The 14,123-nt window shown below is 35.9% G+C and overlaps 1 protein-coding gene across 5 annotated transcripts in view; it reads right to left on the bottom strand.

The window, feature by feature from the left end:
- Window positions 1-12,830, bottom strand: part of LOC131202788 (uncharacterized) — a 139,901-nt gene extending 127,071 nt beyond the window's left edge. The window contains exons 1-5 of one of the 5 annotated variants that reach the window (XM_058192118.1): window positions 12,193-12,830; window positions 10,527-10,627; window positions 9,055-9,124; window positions 7,434-7,564; window positions 6,198-6,283 (exon numbers count right to left, since the gene is read on the bottom strand). In XM_058192118.1, coding sequence (XP_058048101.1) covers window positions 6,198-6,283; window positions 7,434-7,564; window positions 9,055-9,124; window positions 10,527-10,627; window positions 12,193-12,361 — 557 coding nt within the window. In that variant the 5' untranslated portion in view covers window positions 12,362-12,830. The other 4 variants (XM_058192117.1, XM_058192121.1, XM_058192123.1 and 1 more) reach the window with 4 other exon arrangements.
- Between the last annotated feature and the right edge of the window lie 1,293 nt (window positions 12,831-14,123).

Below are 14,123 nucleotides of genomic sequence, written 5' to 3'. Positions count from 1 at the left end.
TGACCCCCAAAGGGGAGGTGGAATTGGTTGCTTTTTTCTATTCCACCTCTGGAAGAAAAGCGGCGTGGAGAACTTTTAGAGCCATTATTGCAATAGGAAATTGGCTTAAAGGACTTGTTGAAAGAGCATAGTTAGAAAACCAGACTAGATATTTTAACTTTTAAGTTTAAAACTACTGGACATTATAAAAACTGATTATATGGATATTTTTTCTTTATAAATATTGCATTTTACAACTTGCGTTGGGATATACAGTTAAAGGAAGAAGCAAGAGAGAAGCAGAGCAACAGTGCCATCTATAGGCAAAAGTGAATATTGGAAGACATAAGAGAAAAAGGGGAAAACATACAAGTAGACAAATAACCTTGAGAGCCTGTGAATACTGTGATAAGAAGTTGTTTTGGCTGAAGAACTAAGACAGAGCGGAACACTGAAAATTCTTTTTCTAAATAGTGTAGCTCTTGGAACTTAAATGGGGGGGAAAAAACAGACAAAGCAAACAGAAGCTGAACAGTAAAAGAACTTCCTTTCTCTTGGATTGGGCTTTTCATTTTTTCTTTAGTTTTGCTCTGTGAACTCTCTCTTTGGATACAAATAACTGGGGATTGTATTTTTGGGCCTAGTGGGCCTATTTTGCTAACTCCTTTCCTTGTGATAAATTGGATTAGGGTTTGAAGAACCTGAAGAAAAGAAGGATTCTACAAATTGGTAAGTTTTGGATTTGGATTACAAGTTATATTTTTATCTCTCCCTTGGATTATAAATGAACTGTATCTCTTATTTTTGATGGATTACAAATACTAAAATATTTCAACATGAAGAAAATAACTTCAGCACCATCTTCAGCATCATCGGCTGCAGCTTCCAGTCTTGCCGGTCAGAGGACTCTGGAAGCCATGCTACAGCAAGAGAAGACCAATGTTATGCAAGCAGAATTAAAAACTATGATACAAGCCCTTCAAGCCTGAAGGAAAGAATAGGGAAAATAGAAGAGAAAATAGAGAAAGTAGAAGAAAAAATAGAGAATTTTCAACAAATGATGGTGAAAAATCAACAACATATACTGAAAGTGAGGACCCAGATTGTTGGGGGGGCAATAAGTTGACTTTGTAAAAAATATACAAATAGAATGAGACTATTGCCTTATACACTGTAAGCCGCCCTGAGTCTTCGGAGAAGGGCGGGATATAAATGTAAACAAACAAACAAACAAAAAAGTAGAAGAGAAAGCTGAATCAACAGAAAAAAGAGTTGGAGAACTTGATTATAAACTTACATTGGCAGACCAAAATAAAGAAAAAATAATAATATCTTTAGAGATGGATAGGACAGATTATTATTTGAGATTTCAGAACATGGGGGGAAAAAGGGAGAAAACTTAGCAGAGATAATGGCAGAATACTTGGCAGGGGCTTTGGAGGTGTCCAAGGAAATTTTTTTGACCAAGATCAATGAAATATTTAGAGTGCACACTAGATACGTGATAAGAAATAGACTTTCTAGAGAGCTCAATGTGAGATTCACCAAGAAAGCAATAAAAACAGAGGTTTTGTAGAGAGCAAGAGATGATCCCTTGAAATATAAAGGAAAAGAAATAGTTTCAAATTCCGAGAAGAGTTAGAGAATTAAGGAAGGAATACCAGTTTGTGGTAAAATTTTGAGTGAAATTCGGCAATAAAAAGGAAAAGGACTTTTAGCAAATTAGAAAAATTAAAATTGGACATCATTTGTTTACAGGAAGTCCACATCAAAAAGCAAAACAATAAAGTATTGGAACATCCGAAAATTGGGAAGTTATATTCCTCTCTCCCACAACAGAGGGGTGTATCGCTCTACATTAAGGAGACAGTAAAGGCTAAAAAAATCTTCACAGACAGGGAAGCGAGGATTCTAATGATGGAGATAACGATGAACTATAAACAGATGCTTTTAGTGGCAATATATGCACCAATTAATAACCAAGAGGATTTTTATGGTAAATTGCACAAGAAAATAATAGAATTGGAGTATAAAAATATATGCACTATAGGAGATTTCAATGCAATTGTGGATGCAGAATTGGACTATAAAACTAGAAAAATAAACAAAAATGCTAGGAAAACACTTCGAAAAGCTTTTTTTTTAAATGGTGGAAGAATTAGGAATTCAAGATGCTTGGGGAGGAACTCACCTCGAGAAAAACCAATATACATTTTATTCAAATAGTCTTGGTCCAGAATAGATACAATGTGGAAATCAGCACAGTTAATATCTAATATACAAGAAATAAATATTGAAACAAGTATCTGGGCAGACCATAACCCAATAAAGGTCATATGGAGGGGACAAAAAAAGAAGTCAAGGTGGACAATGAATCAATCAATATTAAAAGAAAAGGAATTTATTCAATTTATGGAAAGCAAACTGGACTTTTTTTTTTTAAGAGAACAGAAAAGAAGAAACTTCATTACAGAATGTATGGGATACTGCAAAGGCATACATTAGAGGATTAAGCATAACATATGTGGGAAAGAGACATAAAAAGAAGAGACAAGCTCAAAAGAAATTAGAAGAGGAATATAGGAGGTTAGAGATGGAATTACAAAAGATCCTCAAAAAAGAACATAAAAGGTCAAATGGATTTAAAAAACAAGTTGAATTTAATAGATAAAGAAGAGCTAGCACAAAAAATTAAAAGATCTAAACAAAATTTCTTTGAAAATGCAAACAAGCCAGGAAGATGGTTGGCATATAGATTGAAAAAGGAGAAAGAAAATAAACTGATTTATCAATTAATAGATGATGAAGGGACTTGCTATCAAAACGATGATAAAAAGGAAATAATTTATGATTATTATGAAAAGCTATATGATCAAAAGACAATTTCAGGAGAAAAAATAAAACAATAATTGCTTGTTTTAAGCAGAGTTAACCACAGTACCAGAAACAGTTAATGTAACATTAGAAGAAAGAATAACAATGATGGAATTAACAGACGCAATTAAAAGACAAAAGAATGGCAAAACACCAGGCCCAGATGGGCTACTAGCAAGATGTTTAAAGATAAATCAGCTAAATCTTGGAAATGCCACCAGACACCTGAGTCATATTACCATGTGTGGTGGAAATGTGTAAAAGCCAAAAAATACTGGACAAAAATACATATGTGGTTGGAGAAGATGATACAACAACATATTGATTTGAAACCCAAAATATTTTTGCTGGGGATTTTATCAGAAACTTATAGTAAAGGGAATGTATATCTGATTATCCATGTAATAACTGCAGCTAGAATTGTATTTGCACAAAATTGGAAAAGTGAAGAGATTCCTATGGATGAGAATGTGATTAGGAACATATTAGAATGTACAGAAATGAATACGTTAACACTTGCAATCAAAGAGAACGAACAAACTGAATATAATATTATATGGGAACTATTCTGCTGATGGCTAGAGAATAAATATGAAAGTTAGACATAAAAGTGGATTAGTGAAATATAGAAAGTGTATCACTAGAATTAAATAAGTTAAGAAGAGGATTGTCACAGTATTAGATATGCTATGTATATCAATATTAAGTTAAGAATAGACAAATGAATACGACTGTAAATTTAAATTGTTATTGCACAAGACATTTTTATTATTAATTTATTTTATTTATTTATTTTGTTAAGTACGTATTAGATAATATATATCAGTATAAGAATGAACTGAATACATAAAATGAATACAAATAAAGGGAACATTAGGACAGGGATGGTTGGCATGCTGGTGCTCTTATGCACGCCCTTTACATATATACTGTGTGTGTGTGTGTGTGTGTGTGTGTGTGTGTGTGTGTGTATATATATATATATATATACCGTGTTTCCCCGAAAATAAGACTGTCTTACATTTTTTTGAACCCTGAAATAAGTGCTTGGCCTTATTGCCATGCACTCAAAAGCCCACCTGGGCTTATTATCAGGGGATGTCTTATTTGGGGGTGGGGGAACAGGATAATGTATAATATACATGTTTGTATGTATGTATGTTTGTATGTATATGTATCCAGACAACACACTGTTTAATGGAAGATGGATTGTTTGTATTAAAATAAAATTTAAAAATTGGGAGGGGGAGAAGCATGGGAAACACTGAAAACTATGCTCATAAAAGCCCAGTCCAACACAATACCACTAAAAAAGACAAACAAGAAATCCAAGAAGAAACCAACATGCTTGCACAAATATCTCTTTGATAAACTAAAAGACAAAAAGGATAAATAAAAAAATGGAAAGAGGACACATAACTAAGGCATAATATCAGCAGATAGGCCAAATCTGCAAAGATGAAATCAGGAAAACAAAGGCTCAGAATGAACAAAGACTTGCAACAAAAGTCAACGATAATAAAAAGAAGTTTCTTTCAACATATAAATAACAAGAAAAAAGTCAAGGAAACAAACAGTCCACTAAAGAGAGAAGATAGCAAAGAAGTAACAGACAATAGAGATAAAGCAGAGCTGTTTAATTCATTCTTTGCATCAGTCTTCACACAAAAAGAAACTATAGTCCAACCTACCAAAAACATAACTGTAAAAGACAGACTAGAAATAAAAATTAAAATATAACAAGAAAATGGTAAGACAATATCTGTCTGACCTTGATGAATATAAATCATATATATTAATCTATCATTTTGGATTAAATGATGGATTAAATCAGAGTTCTGAAGGAACTGGCAGATGTTATCTCAGAACCACTGTATCATATCTTTAAATAATCTATGACCACCAAGGAACTTCTAGAGGATTGGAAAAAAGCTGAGGTGGTTCCCATTTTGAAAAAAGGAGGGGGGGAAAAAGCAGACTCAGGAAACTGCAGATCAATCAGTCTAACATCAATACCTGGGAAGATACTGGGAAAAATAATCAAAAAACAGTTCTGTGAATATCTAGAAACAAATAAAGTTATAACTAAAAGCCAGCTTGGGCTTGTTAAAAACAGATCATGCCAAACCAATCTCATTTCATTCTTTGACAAAGTAATAGAGCGAAATGCTATGGAAATAGTATATTTAGACTTCAGCAAGGCAATTGATAAAATAGACCACAACCTACACTTTGGTAAAGTAATGTGGAAAAAATGTGGGATAGACAGCATCACCACCAGATGGATTTGTAACTAGCTGACAAACCGAAATAAGTCTTCCTTATTTGGTACTATATCTATACATGGAGAGAAGTAAGCAGTGGGATACCACAAGGTTTCGTTTTAGGCCCAGTACTCTTCATAAATGATTCAGATGAGGGAACAAAAGGGGAAATCATCAAATTTGCAGATGACACTAAACTGGCAGGAATAGCCAACCTTCCATAAGACAAACTCAAGATCCAAAAAGATCTTGACAAACATGAACAATGAACAACAAAATGAAATTAAATGTGGAGAAAAGCAAGGTTTTACATTTAGGTAGGAAAAACTAAAGGTACAAGTACAGATTAGGTGAAACCTGGCTCAAAAACAGTAACTGTGAGAGTGACCTTGGAGTCCTATTGGATGATCACTTAAATATGAGTCAGTAGTGTGCGGAGGCCAAAAAAGCTAATACAATCCTGGGTTGTATAAACAGAGGCACAGAATCAACATCACATGAAGTATTATTTTATAAAACCCTAATAAGACCATACCTGGAACACTGCATCCACCACATTACAAAAAAGGTGTTGAGACTTTGGAAAAAGTGAAAGAAGAGCAACTGATTAAAGGCCTGGAGAGTAAAACATATGAAGAAAAGTTGCAGGATTTGTGTTTGGCTAGTCTAGAGAAAAAAAGGAGTAGGGGGGACATAATAGCAGTATTCCAGTATCTGAGATGCTGCCACAAAGAAGAGGGAGTCAATTTATTTTTCAAAGCACCAGAGGGCAGGACAAGAAACAGTGAATGAAAACTAAGGAGAGAAGCAACCTGGAATTAAGGATAAACTTCAGTGAGGACAATTAACTAGTGGAAGAGCGTGCCATCAGATGTTGTGAGTGCTTTATCAGTGGAGGTTTTTAAGAAGAGACTGGACAGTCACTTTTCTGAAATGGTATTGGATCTCCTGCTAGACAAGGGGGCTGGACTAGAAGACCTCCAAGGTCCCTTCCAACTTTATTCTGATTCTGAAATGAGTATGCACTATACACTGCCTTTTGATATAACATTTTACAAAATAAATATTTAAATATCTTACCCTAAATATACATTCATGCTCTGAACATTTTCTGGAAATACTTTCCCATTCTCTTCTTTTATGATGGTGTCTCTTATATTGTTTAACTGTAAAATAAAACAAAATAAACCTATGTTTGTTATGAAAATATTATTTATATACTGTCCAGACATATACATTATATTAAAATATTAATAAAATATTAATAAAAGCAACTTCCTCAGTCATAAAACTGATCAACATCATTTCACATTTTTAAAAAAACATTCAATATTTAAAAACTACAGAAACTACATAAGTTAAGTTTGTTTCTTTGTAATTATTTATCTATCACATATTTTAAAAAAAACACTTGCCTGTTTGCCATAAAGTTTGAAGTGCTGCTAACCTGTAAATCTGAGTAATCTTTTTCAACTGTGGTAACAAACCACAGGTTAAGATATAGAAAGAGTTACTAAGAACTATCTATTTATCTGAATTTAAGTCCATATTCAGTCAAATGAGTAGCTGGAAACAAACCTACTGTATTTGATCTTCCTTGCAGAATTGTTGCTATTGATAAATACATCAATTCATCTGCAGCACGTATACAATTTATATCCGGATAAATTGTTGAAATTAAATTGAGTCATGTGAGATTATTTGCAATGAGCCTTTTAAACCTGTAACTTATATTCTTCTTAACAAAGGTGGTAGATGATAAGTTAAACACAAAATAGCATAAGTAGTGTTGCAGATCATATTTGAAAAGGTAGCTGAAGAGCAGAGAAGATTTCACCTATAAATCCTTAAGGATTTTGGCTGCAAGCTCTGAGAGATAAGAGATGCTTCTGTTTCTTGAGTCCACAACTGAATAAAGTTCATTGCAAGAAAAAGCTAAATTGCAGGGATATGCAATTTTACTAGTAATCTTCATCTAAGCATATATGCTGAAGATTCTATGGTACTTTATCAATTATAATCCCTTTTTAATAATAGATTTATCATTTAAAAAACAATCAGATTTAGGATCATACTGTCTATTAAGTTTGTGTACTGCTGGTGCAAAATTATAAAGATGTACTGTATATCATCTGATACATTTCAATGACTGTGGTAACTGGTAGCAAGTTGAGGAATAAGAGTTTAAAGAAAATACTATGACTTTGATCAGGATTCAATCATATAGCAATCAAAACTGTTTTTTCTTTAAATTGTATTAAACTTAGTAAAATTACCAGTTTTAAACAATCAGCATTTTACAAAATATTGAAATACCTCTCCCATCAAATCATCACCAGTAATAACAGCTATCTTCAAGTCAACATTAGCATTTCTGGCAACTTGGTGAAGAGCAGCAGCACACCCAAGTGGATTCATTCCACCAGCATTACTGACAACACGAACACCTAAACAAGATTAAAGCTTCATAACAGTGGACACATACCTAAGACATATACCCAAACCCTAATTTAAGGGACTAATGAGAACAGATACCTGTTAAAACCAAATGCCCATTGCCTGTTAACAATGCATGTCCCTTTTGAAAAGACCTGATTCATCAGATAACTTCTTTGTATTCAGTATATTTTTATCTATAACATGCAGTCTATTAAACTAGATCTATTAAATCAACCATTTACCATCATTTGATTTCTCATTAAGTTGCTCAGACTGTTATTTGTGTAATTACCTACCAAATTACTACAAATTATTTTAACCGCTTATTCTATTTAGACTTTAAAAAGTCACATATATCTCATGATTGCTGTCAGATTTTTTGTTTGAAAGAGAATTTTAGAAATAATTGTAAGGACTGGAAGCTTTTGTCATGTTGCCATCTTCTTTCCACCAGAAACTGCATTTGACACGAAGATCCCAACTTACATAAAATTAGATTTCCTTTCTTGTATTTGAACTGGAAAATTCTGAATTAACAAGACAGACATAGGTTAGGCTGCTTTATGAAAAAAAGAAGATAGCAACCAGGCACATCATGGAATGCAAAATGTTCCATATACATATCCTGTGTATGGTACAGCCAGTTTTGAGAAGTACGAGTCTGAGATATGTGCGTTTCAGTCAGACATGGCTCCACAAAAATATTCCAAAAGAAAGTATTTAGCTTGGAGTGGGAAAAATAATCAATGATGACATCAGGAGGAAGTGGGGCAATGGAAGTATAGAGTAAAGAAGTGGCTTGGATATGTTATCTATCAGAGATGCGGTAACAGGAACATATGAAAAAGAAGCTGTTAGAAAAATGAGATGGTGGATCAGCAGCTTGGACATGCTGTGCTTGAGTAGCAAATAGGAGGTAAGAAAAATAAATTGCTGCAAAGATGGAGGGATTGCTTGCGGCAAGCTTGGATGTGCTTTTTTGGGGGTAATGGTGGTCATGGAGCAGAAGGAAAAGGAAGGGAAGGGGGGCGGGGTTGAGATGGTGGCTTGAACATCCAGGGCTTGGGAGCAAAAAGACTACTAGAAGATTGGTGGGTGGACAGACTGACAGGAAGAAACGAAAAGGAATATCACTTGTGGGTTGGCCCCCTGACATATGGAGAGGGAAGAGGAAGTGAGATTCACATAGGCCTGGTCCCAGGTTTTGGTTCTGCCTATCTTAAACAATTTGGCAGAAATTCTGGACCAGCTTGAACCTGCAGACTAAGTGATCACAAAGGTCGAGGATTGTTAGTGACTTGACATTTGAAAAAGCAACAAAAGGCATTACTATTTCAACAGCTGTAACTTAATAGACAATGAACCAAGACTCCAAATAATTAAATGTAATATTTCAGAACTCTAAATTAGAAAAAAATAATTATGACTTCTTAGTTAACATAAACATCAATATGAAATTATGACTTCTGCTTAAAATACAAAAATATGCCCAACATACCTTTCCTGTGTATGTCCTTTATATAAGGAGCCATTGCAATTGATATAAAATCAGGAATGTATCCCAAATCCTAAAAAGAAAAAACAACCACCCAAATAAACCGAAGCATTTTACCAGATACTATATAATTTTATGTTGTTCATTACAGTGCCGTAAAACCCTCCTCAGTTGAAACAACTAAAGTTTCCATTTTTTCCCAAAACAAAATCCAATTTTTTTAAAAAAAAGCCGTACTTTATTTCACACAAGATTGTTCTTCAATTAACAGCTGAAATTAAACCTTAACAATACCAATGTCCTGCAGATTTTATAAAATCACACTATAAATAAGACATCTGCCAGCAGAGCAAATTCACCTTCCTTACAAGCAGTCCATCTCAAACATCCTTGGTCGAGGGACTTTACAGGGCATTTATAAGAAAGCAGAATAGAATAAGAGAATAAGCAATTTTGCACCTGTACAATATAGCAAAATCCATTTTTCAAAGGCAGAACATCCAATAAAATTATGTATTGTTATGTATTGATTTTTACAGACATGCATATCTGAAGCCATTTAAAAATCAATATTCTTGATTGATAACTCTCATTATAAAGTATCAATCCAATCATCCCAAATTATTTAGGGGAGTACTTTCTAAAGCCATTTCCCCTTTAGAGACCTGCTGCATCTTACAATGTTACCCATCATTGCTATGACAATGTAAACAGCCTGGATTTATTATTGCTATTGTTAAGAACTGGATGACTCTAATAAGTGCTGCATGTCATTGGTAGGGAAACAGCTGAAATTAAACTAGGAAGATATACCAGATCATCAGGAAAGATCTTGCTCTATTTCTAGATATTTCCTTTTTGCAATGAATACTACAATTCAGCTCCAAAAAAAATCATTTCCAAACTCTAAACTTTTTATGGCTGGCACTTCTGACTAAAACCAAAGGCTCTTCCTAGCTAATTGTTTTTGAACAGTGAAATTAATTGAAGTTGAAGATCTGGTTTCCAACATATTTTCTGTAGTAAAAGTACTTCAGAATAATTGGCTTGAAATTATTTAAGTGGCTCTGGTTATGTTAAGAGTTCAGTCTTACTCTTCTTTCTTAAGCCAATTTTCCACTTGGCATAGACTTTTGCATTTTGTCTCTACATTGAGAATTGTTCAGCTGTAGAAAAAAATTAAGCAAATGCTGTCCTTAAGAAATGAAAGAACTAAAAAAGCTATTAATACAAACCATAATGCAATTAGAGTTGCAGAGAAAGTGCATTTTAGATTGAAGTAATTAAGTCACAGGAACACTGATCTAAGTGATCTATTTATTTCAAATTTTACTGTTCTAGCATTTCAAAAATTCTAAACAAAGTAGATCAGTTAAAAGTTATGCTATGCAAATCTTAGAGCTTTAACAGTTCATATGTATAGAATGGATTTTTTTCTAGGTTTTATATTCCAAAAATTGCAAAAATATACTTACTGGAGATTTGGCTTTGGCTCTAGCTAGTAAAGACATTGTAATTTCAGAGAGGTAATCAAAAACCAGGAAATCCAGCTTTCCCTCATAGAGCAGCTGAGGAACTAATAAAAGAAAATCAAGAGAAAAAGATTATAAATAGATGTGTGGCCTTTCATTAAGCAAACAATATTAACAGTATTGAAAACTGACTTTAATATGGACAAAGATCTAGACGTTACTCTTACACAACATGATGAAAAATAATTACTACGATCCTTAAAAAATTGAATTCACAATAAATTCCAAAATTGTTCATCCCTGTGTTATATAGAATTATAAAAATGTAATTCAAGAAACAAGATAAATGTGCATATACCTTCCCATCAGAGGATTAATTTTTAAAACTCAGTGCCAAATCTCATTGAACTTATGTAGTGATAACATATTTCTCAAATATCCATGAAGCTTTTCATTAAGATACAGGTTACTAGTTTTCTCTCAGATTTACTTGGCCTTGCAAATATTATTAGTAAACCAGATGGAATTTCACCTTATCTATGAAATGTGTTTTTAGCCTCAATCCAAGTGGTAAAAGTCCCACTGCTTTAAGTCATGTTTTTCAAACTTGACAACTTTAAGATGTTTGGACTTCAACTCTCAGAATTCCCTTTCCGATAGTTGAAGTCCACACATTTTAAAAGTTGCAAAGTGTCTTGCTATGAAAATGTATTTTCAATTAGATTTTATCCATGCTAACCTGAGAAATTACTCTTATAAGCTTTGCCTTCATTCTTATGATTATAAAATTATATTGTGCATGTTATTTGACTTTGCTTACTGTACATCCCATTACAATATTAATGCCCCCTCCTGTTCTGTTTGCTAAATTCACCAGAATGTTGTGTAATGGGGATAAAGGAGCTCTCAGACTTGCTTCTTGTTTATTCAGTCCCTTCTTAGACATCATCCATCTTGGGTTCCATTTTCTTTTACATTCTCTTAAGATCATCTTGTTAAATGTAAACATTCACTCTTTCAGAGTATAAGGCAAATTATTAATCTTTCAACAACTCTCCCAAACTGCTCCAAACAACGAAAACGGTCAGGTACTCCAATTTATTTTCAGATCATGCATGTGAAAAAAAGTTTGAAAGTTCCGGGCTATGGGAAGATTTGTGTTTTGACTTCTCCAGTTCAAGACTCCAATTCTCCAAGACTCAGGTGCGAGTTATTTTACGAGCGGCATAATGAAGTAAATTGAAGTTTTGGGAGAGGCGACCTGTTGGAAGGCCCGTGGTGGAAATGCGCAATGTACAGAATACAGACGGGCTTCCGTTGGGATATCTGTAGCACCGTGAAGTTGGGCAAATTGATAATGGCACAAATACGGTGGCTATAAATTAGAAGGGAAATCATCAAGACGACGTATGTGAAAGGTCTTACAACGCATGCGTGTAGCGTGTATTCGAACGTCAGTTCATTGGGGAGCGTTGGCGAGTTCTCTTCCCATCATAGGAACCTGAGGGCGGAGCGGCGAGCGTTTTCTGTCTCCGATTTTTCTAATCAGATTTAGTTTGCGGAGATCTCGCCATATAACCGGCACTAGCAGCTGCCTGACGACAGGCGTAAAGAAAAGGGCCTGCGTTTTGCGGCCGACCCTGCCCCAGCGCAGCTTCCTCGGAAATACCTGCGGCCGCCGTGTCTCCCCAGAAGCCTGAGGCACAGCCGATCCGCACCAAGCGCGGCTGAGGAGTGCCTGGTTCGCTGCTGCAACCCCGGCTGCAGCTATAGCTGTTTCCTGTCCACAGCCAGGAGACGGCTGTGGCCCGAAGCCTCGAGAACGCCCGGCGGTGCATGGTGTCTCCTCAATAGGCGCGGCCTGGGCGGGCTTTTCCGCGGGAAGTTTTGTGGAAAAGGGCCCGCTTGCGGCCGCTGTCAGTCACAACACAAATTCTCTCCTGATCTTTTTGCCACTGGATGATTATTGTTTTTCTGCGCAGAACTTCGGAAGTGGGCCCTACTTGTCGATAGAGGAGAAGTTGAAATCAGATACTGAAAGTGTTGCCTAGAAACTCAGATACTGGAGCTGGAAGAATCATATTCCTTGAATTTGGGAGAGAAAATGTTAACTCGGAGGGGTCCTTGGTGGTTTCTGAGCTTGGTTGTTTTCTTGTAGACCTTTAATTACCAGACTAGGTTAATATCAATGCACCAAGGACTTCTCATTTCAACCCTGAGCTACAAATATTCTTTATTGATAACATTAACCTTTGAAAATAGCTGTTTCTGACCCCCCACATTAAAGGGGCTTGTATTTTGTGGGAAGCCCCCTTCGTAGAAGAATGAAATATTTTGAAGAATATTTTAAAAGGCAGAAAATTATATTTCCCTAAATGAGAAACTGGAGAAACATGTTTTTTTTAGAGGCAGGAAGCAGACTCACTCTTAATTAGCCCCAGCAGATATTTTGTGCCCATTAAGAAAAGATTGGGCCAGCCTATTTACCAAACAAAAGACCTTCGACTCCAGGATGCTGGGATTAAGAATAGATTATGATCCTTCAGGACATAATAGTAATATCACTTAGAGTTATATACCGCTTCACAGAGCTTTACAGCCCTCTCTAAGTGGTTTACAGAGTCAGCATGTTGCCCCCAACAAACCGGGTCCTCATTTTACTGACCTGAAGGATGGAAGGCTGATCTTGAGCCTGGTGAGATTTGAACTGCCCAACTACCATTTAGCAGAAGACACAGAGCTCACTATGTTGCACAATTTCCTAAGGGTATTTCAGACATTGCACCATTCCCAGAGCAGTCCAAACTTGGGCAAACACCTAGGATGGGTGTCAAACTCTATTTCATTGAGGGCCACATCAGGGTTGTGTTTGACTTCGGAGGGCAAAGCATGCCCATGGGGTGGAGCCATGGTGGGCGGGGCCATGGCGAGGCACAGGACTTGGGGGGGGTGTACCTGGGGTGGCCAAGTGCAAAGACAGGACTTCCCTGAGACCCTGAAATCCTCCAGTTACAAATGTAATACAGCCTGCCAATTACATTTGTAACCCAAGGATTCATTTGATTGAATCACGCTAAATGAATGTGATCATTCTCTGCTTTCCTCAGTGCATTTGTTAATTGAATGCGCAGGTCATTAAATGCACATGAGGTATCTGAGTGGGGAAGAGCTTGTGGGGCGTAGTGCTGCAGCAGGCAATCCAAGGCCTCCCCCAATCTACTGAATTACCTCATGCTCCCTGGGGTCCCCACAAGTACCCCCTCATCCTGCCCCACTGGGTCCCCACAGACTGGATGTGCTTTGTTAGCATCCCAGATCTGCTTACTCCCCTCTATCCCATTTCCCGTGGATTATTTACTTTTTGAAGAGTTCTGGAAGAGGCTGACCCACTGGCAAAGAATCCAAAGTGATTTATTCAGAAGATGGCAAAGCTGTAAGAATGTGAAATCTAAGGAAAATATTTTCACCAGCTTCTGAGTAAAAAACTTCAGCTGGGGGCATGCCAGTGGTGGGTTCCTAACGGTTCGCACCGGTTCGGGTGATCTGGTAGCGATAATTTGCTGTCGCTCACCGAACTGGTAAAGATGACTGGCTGGCCAC

The sequence above is a fragment of the Ahaetulla prasina genome, chromosome 8, assembly GCF_028640845.1.
Source record: "Ahaetulla prasina isolate Xishuangbanna chromosome 8, ASM2864084v1, whole genome shotgun sequence".
In the NCBI taxonomy this organism is placed as follows: Eukaryota; Metazoa; Chordata; class Lepidosauria; order Squamata; family Colubridae; genus Ahaetulla; species Ahaetulla prasina.
This window is presented reverse-complemented; position numbering and strand designations above follow the sequence as displayed.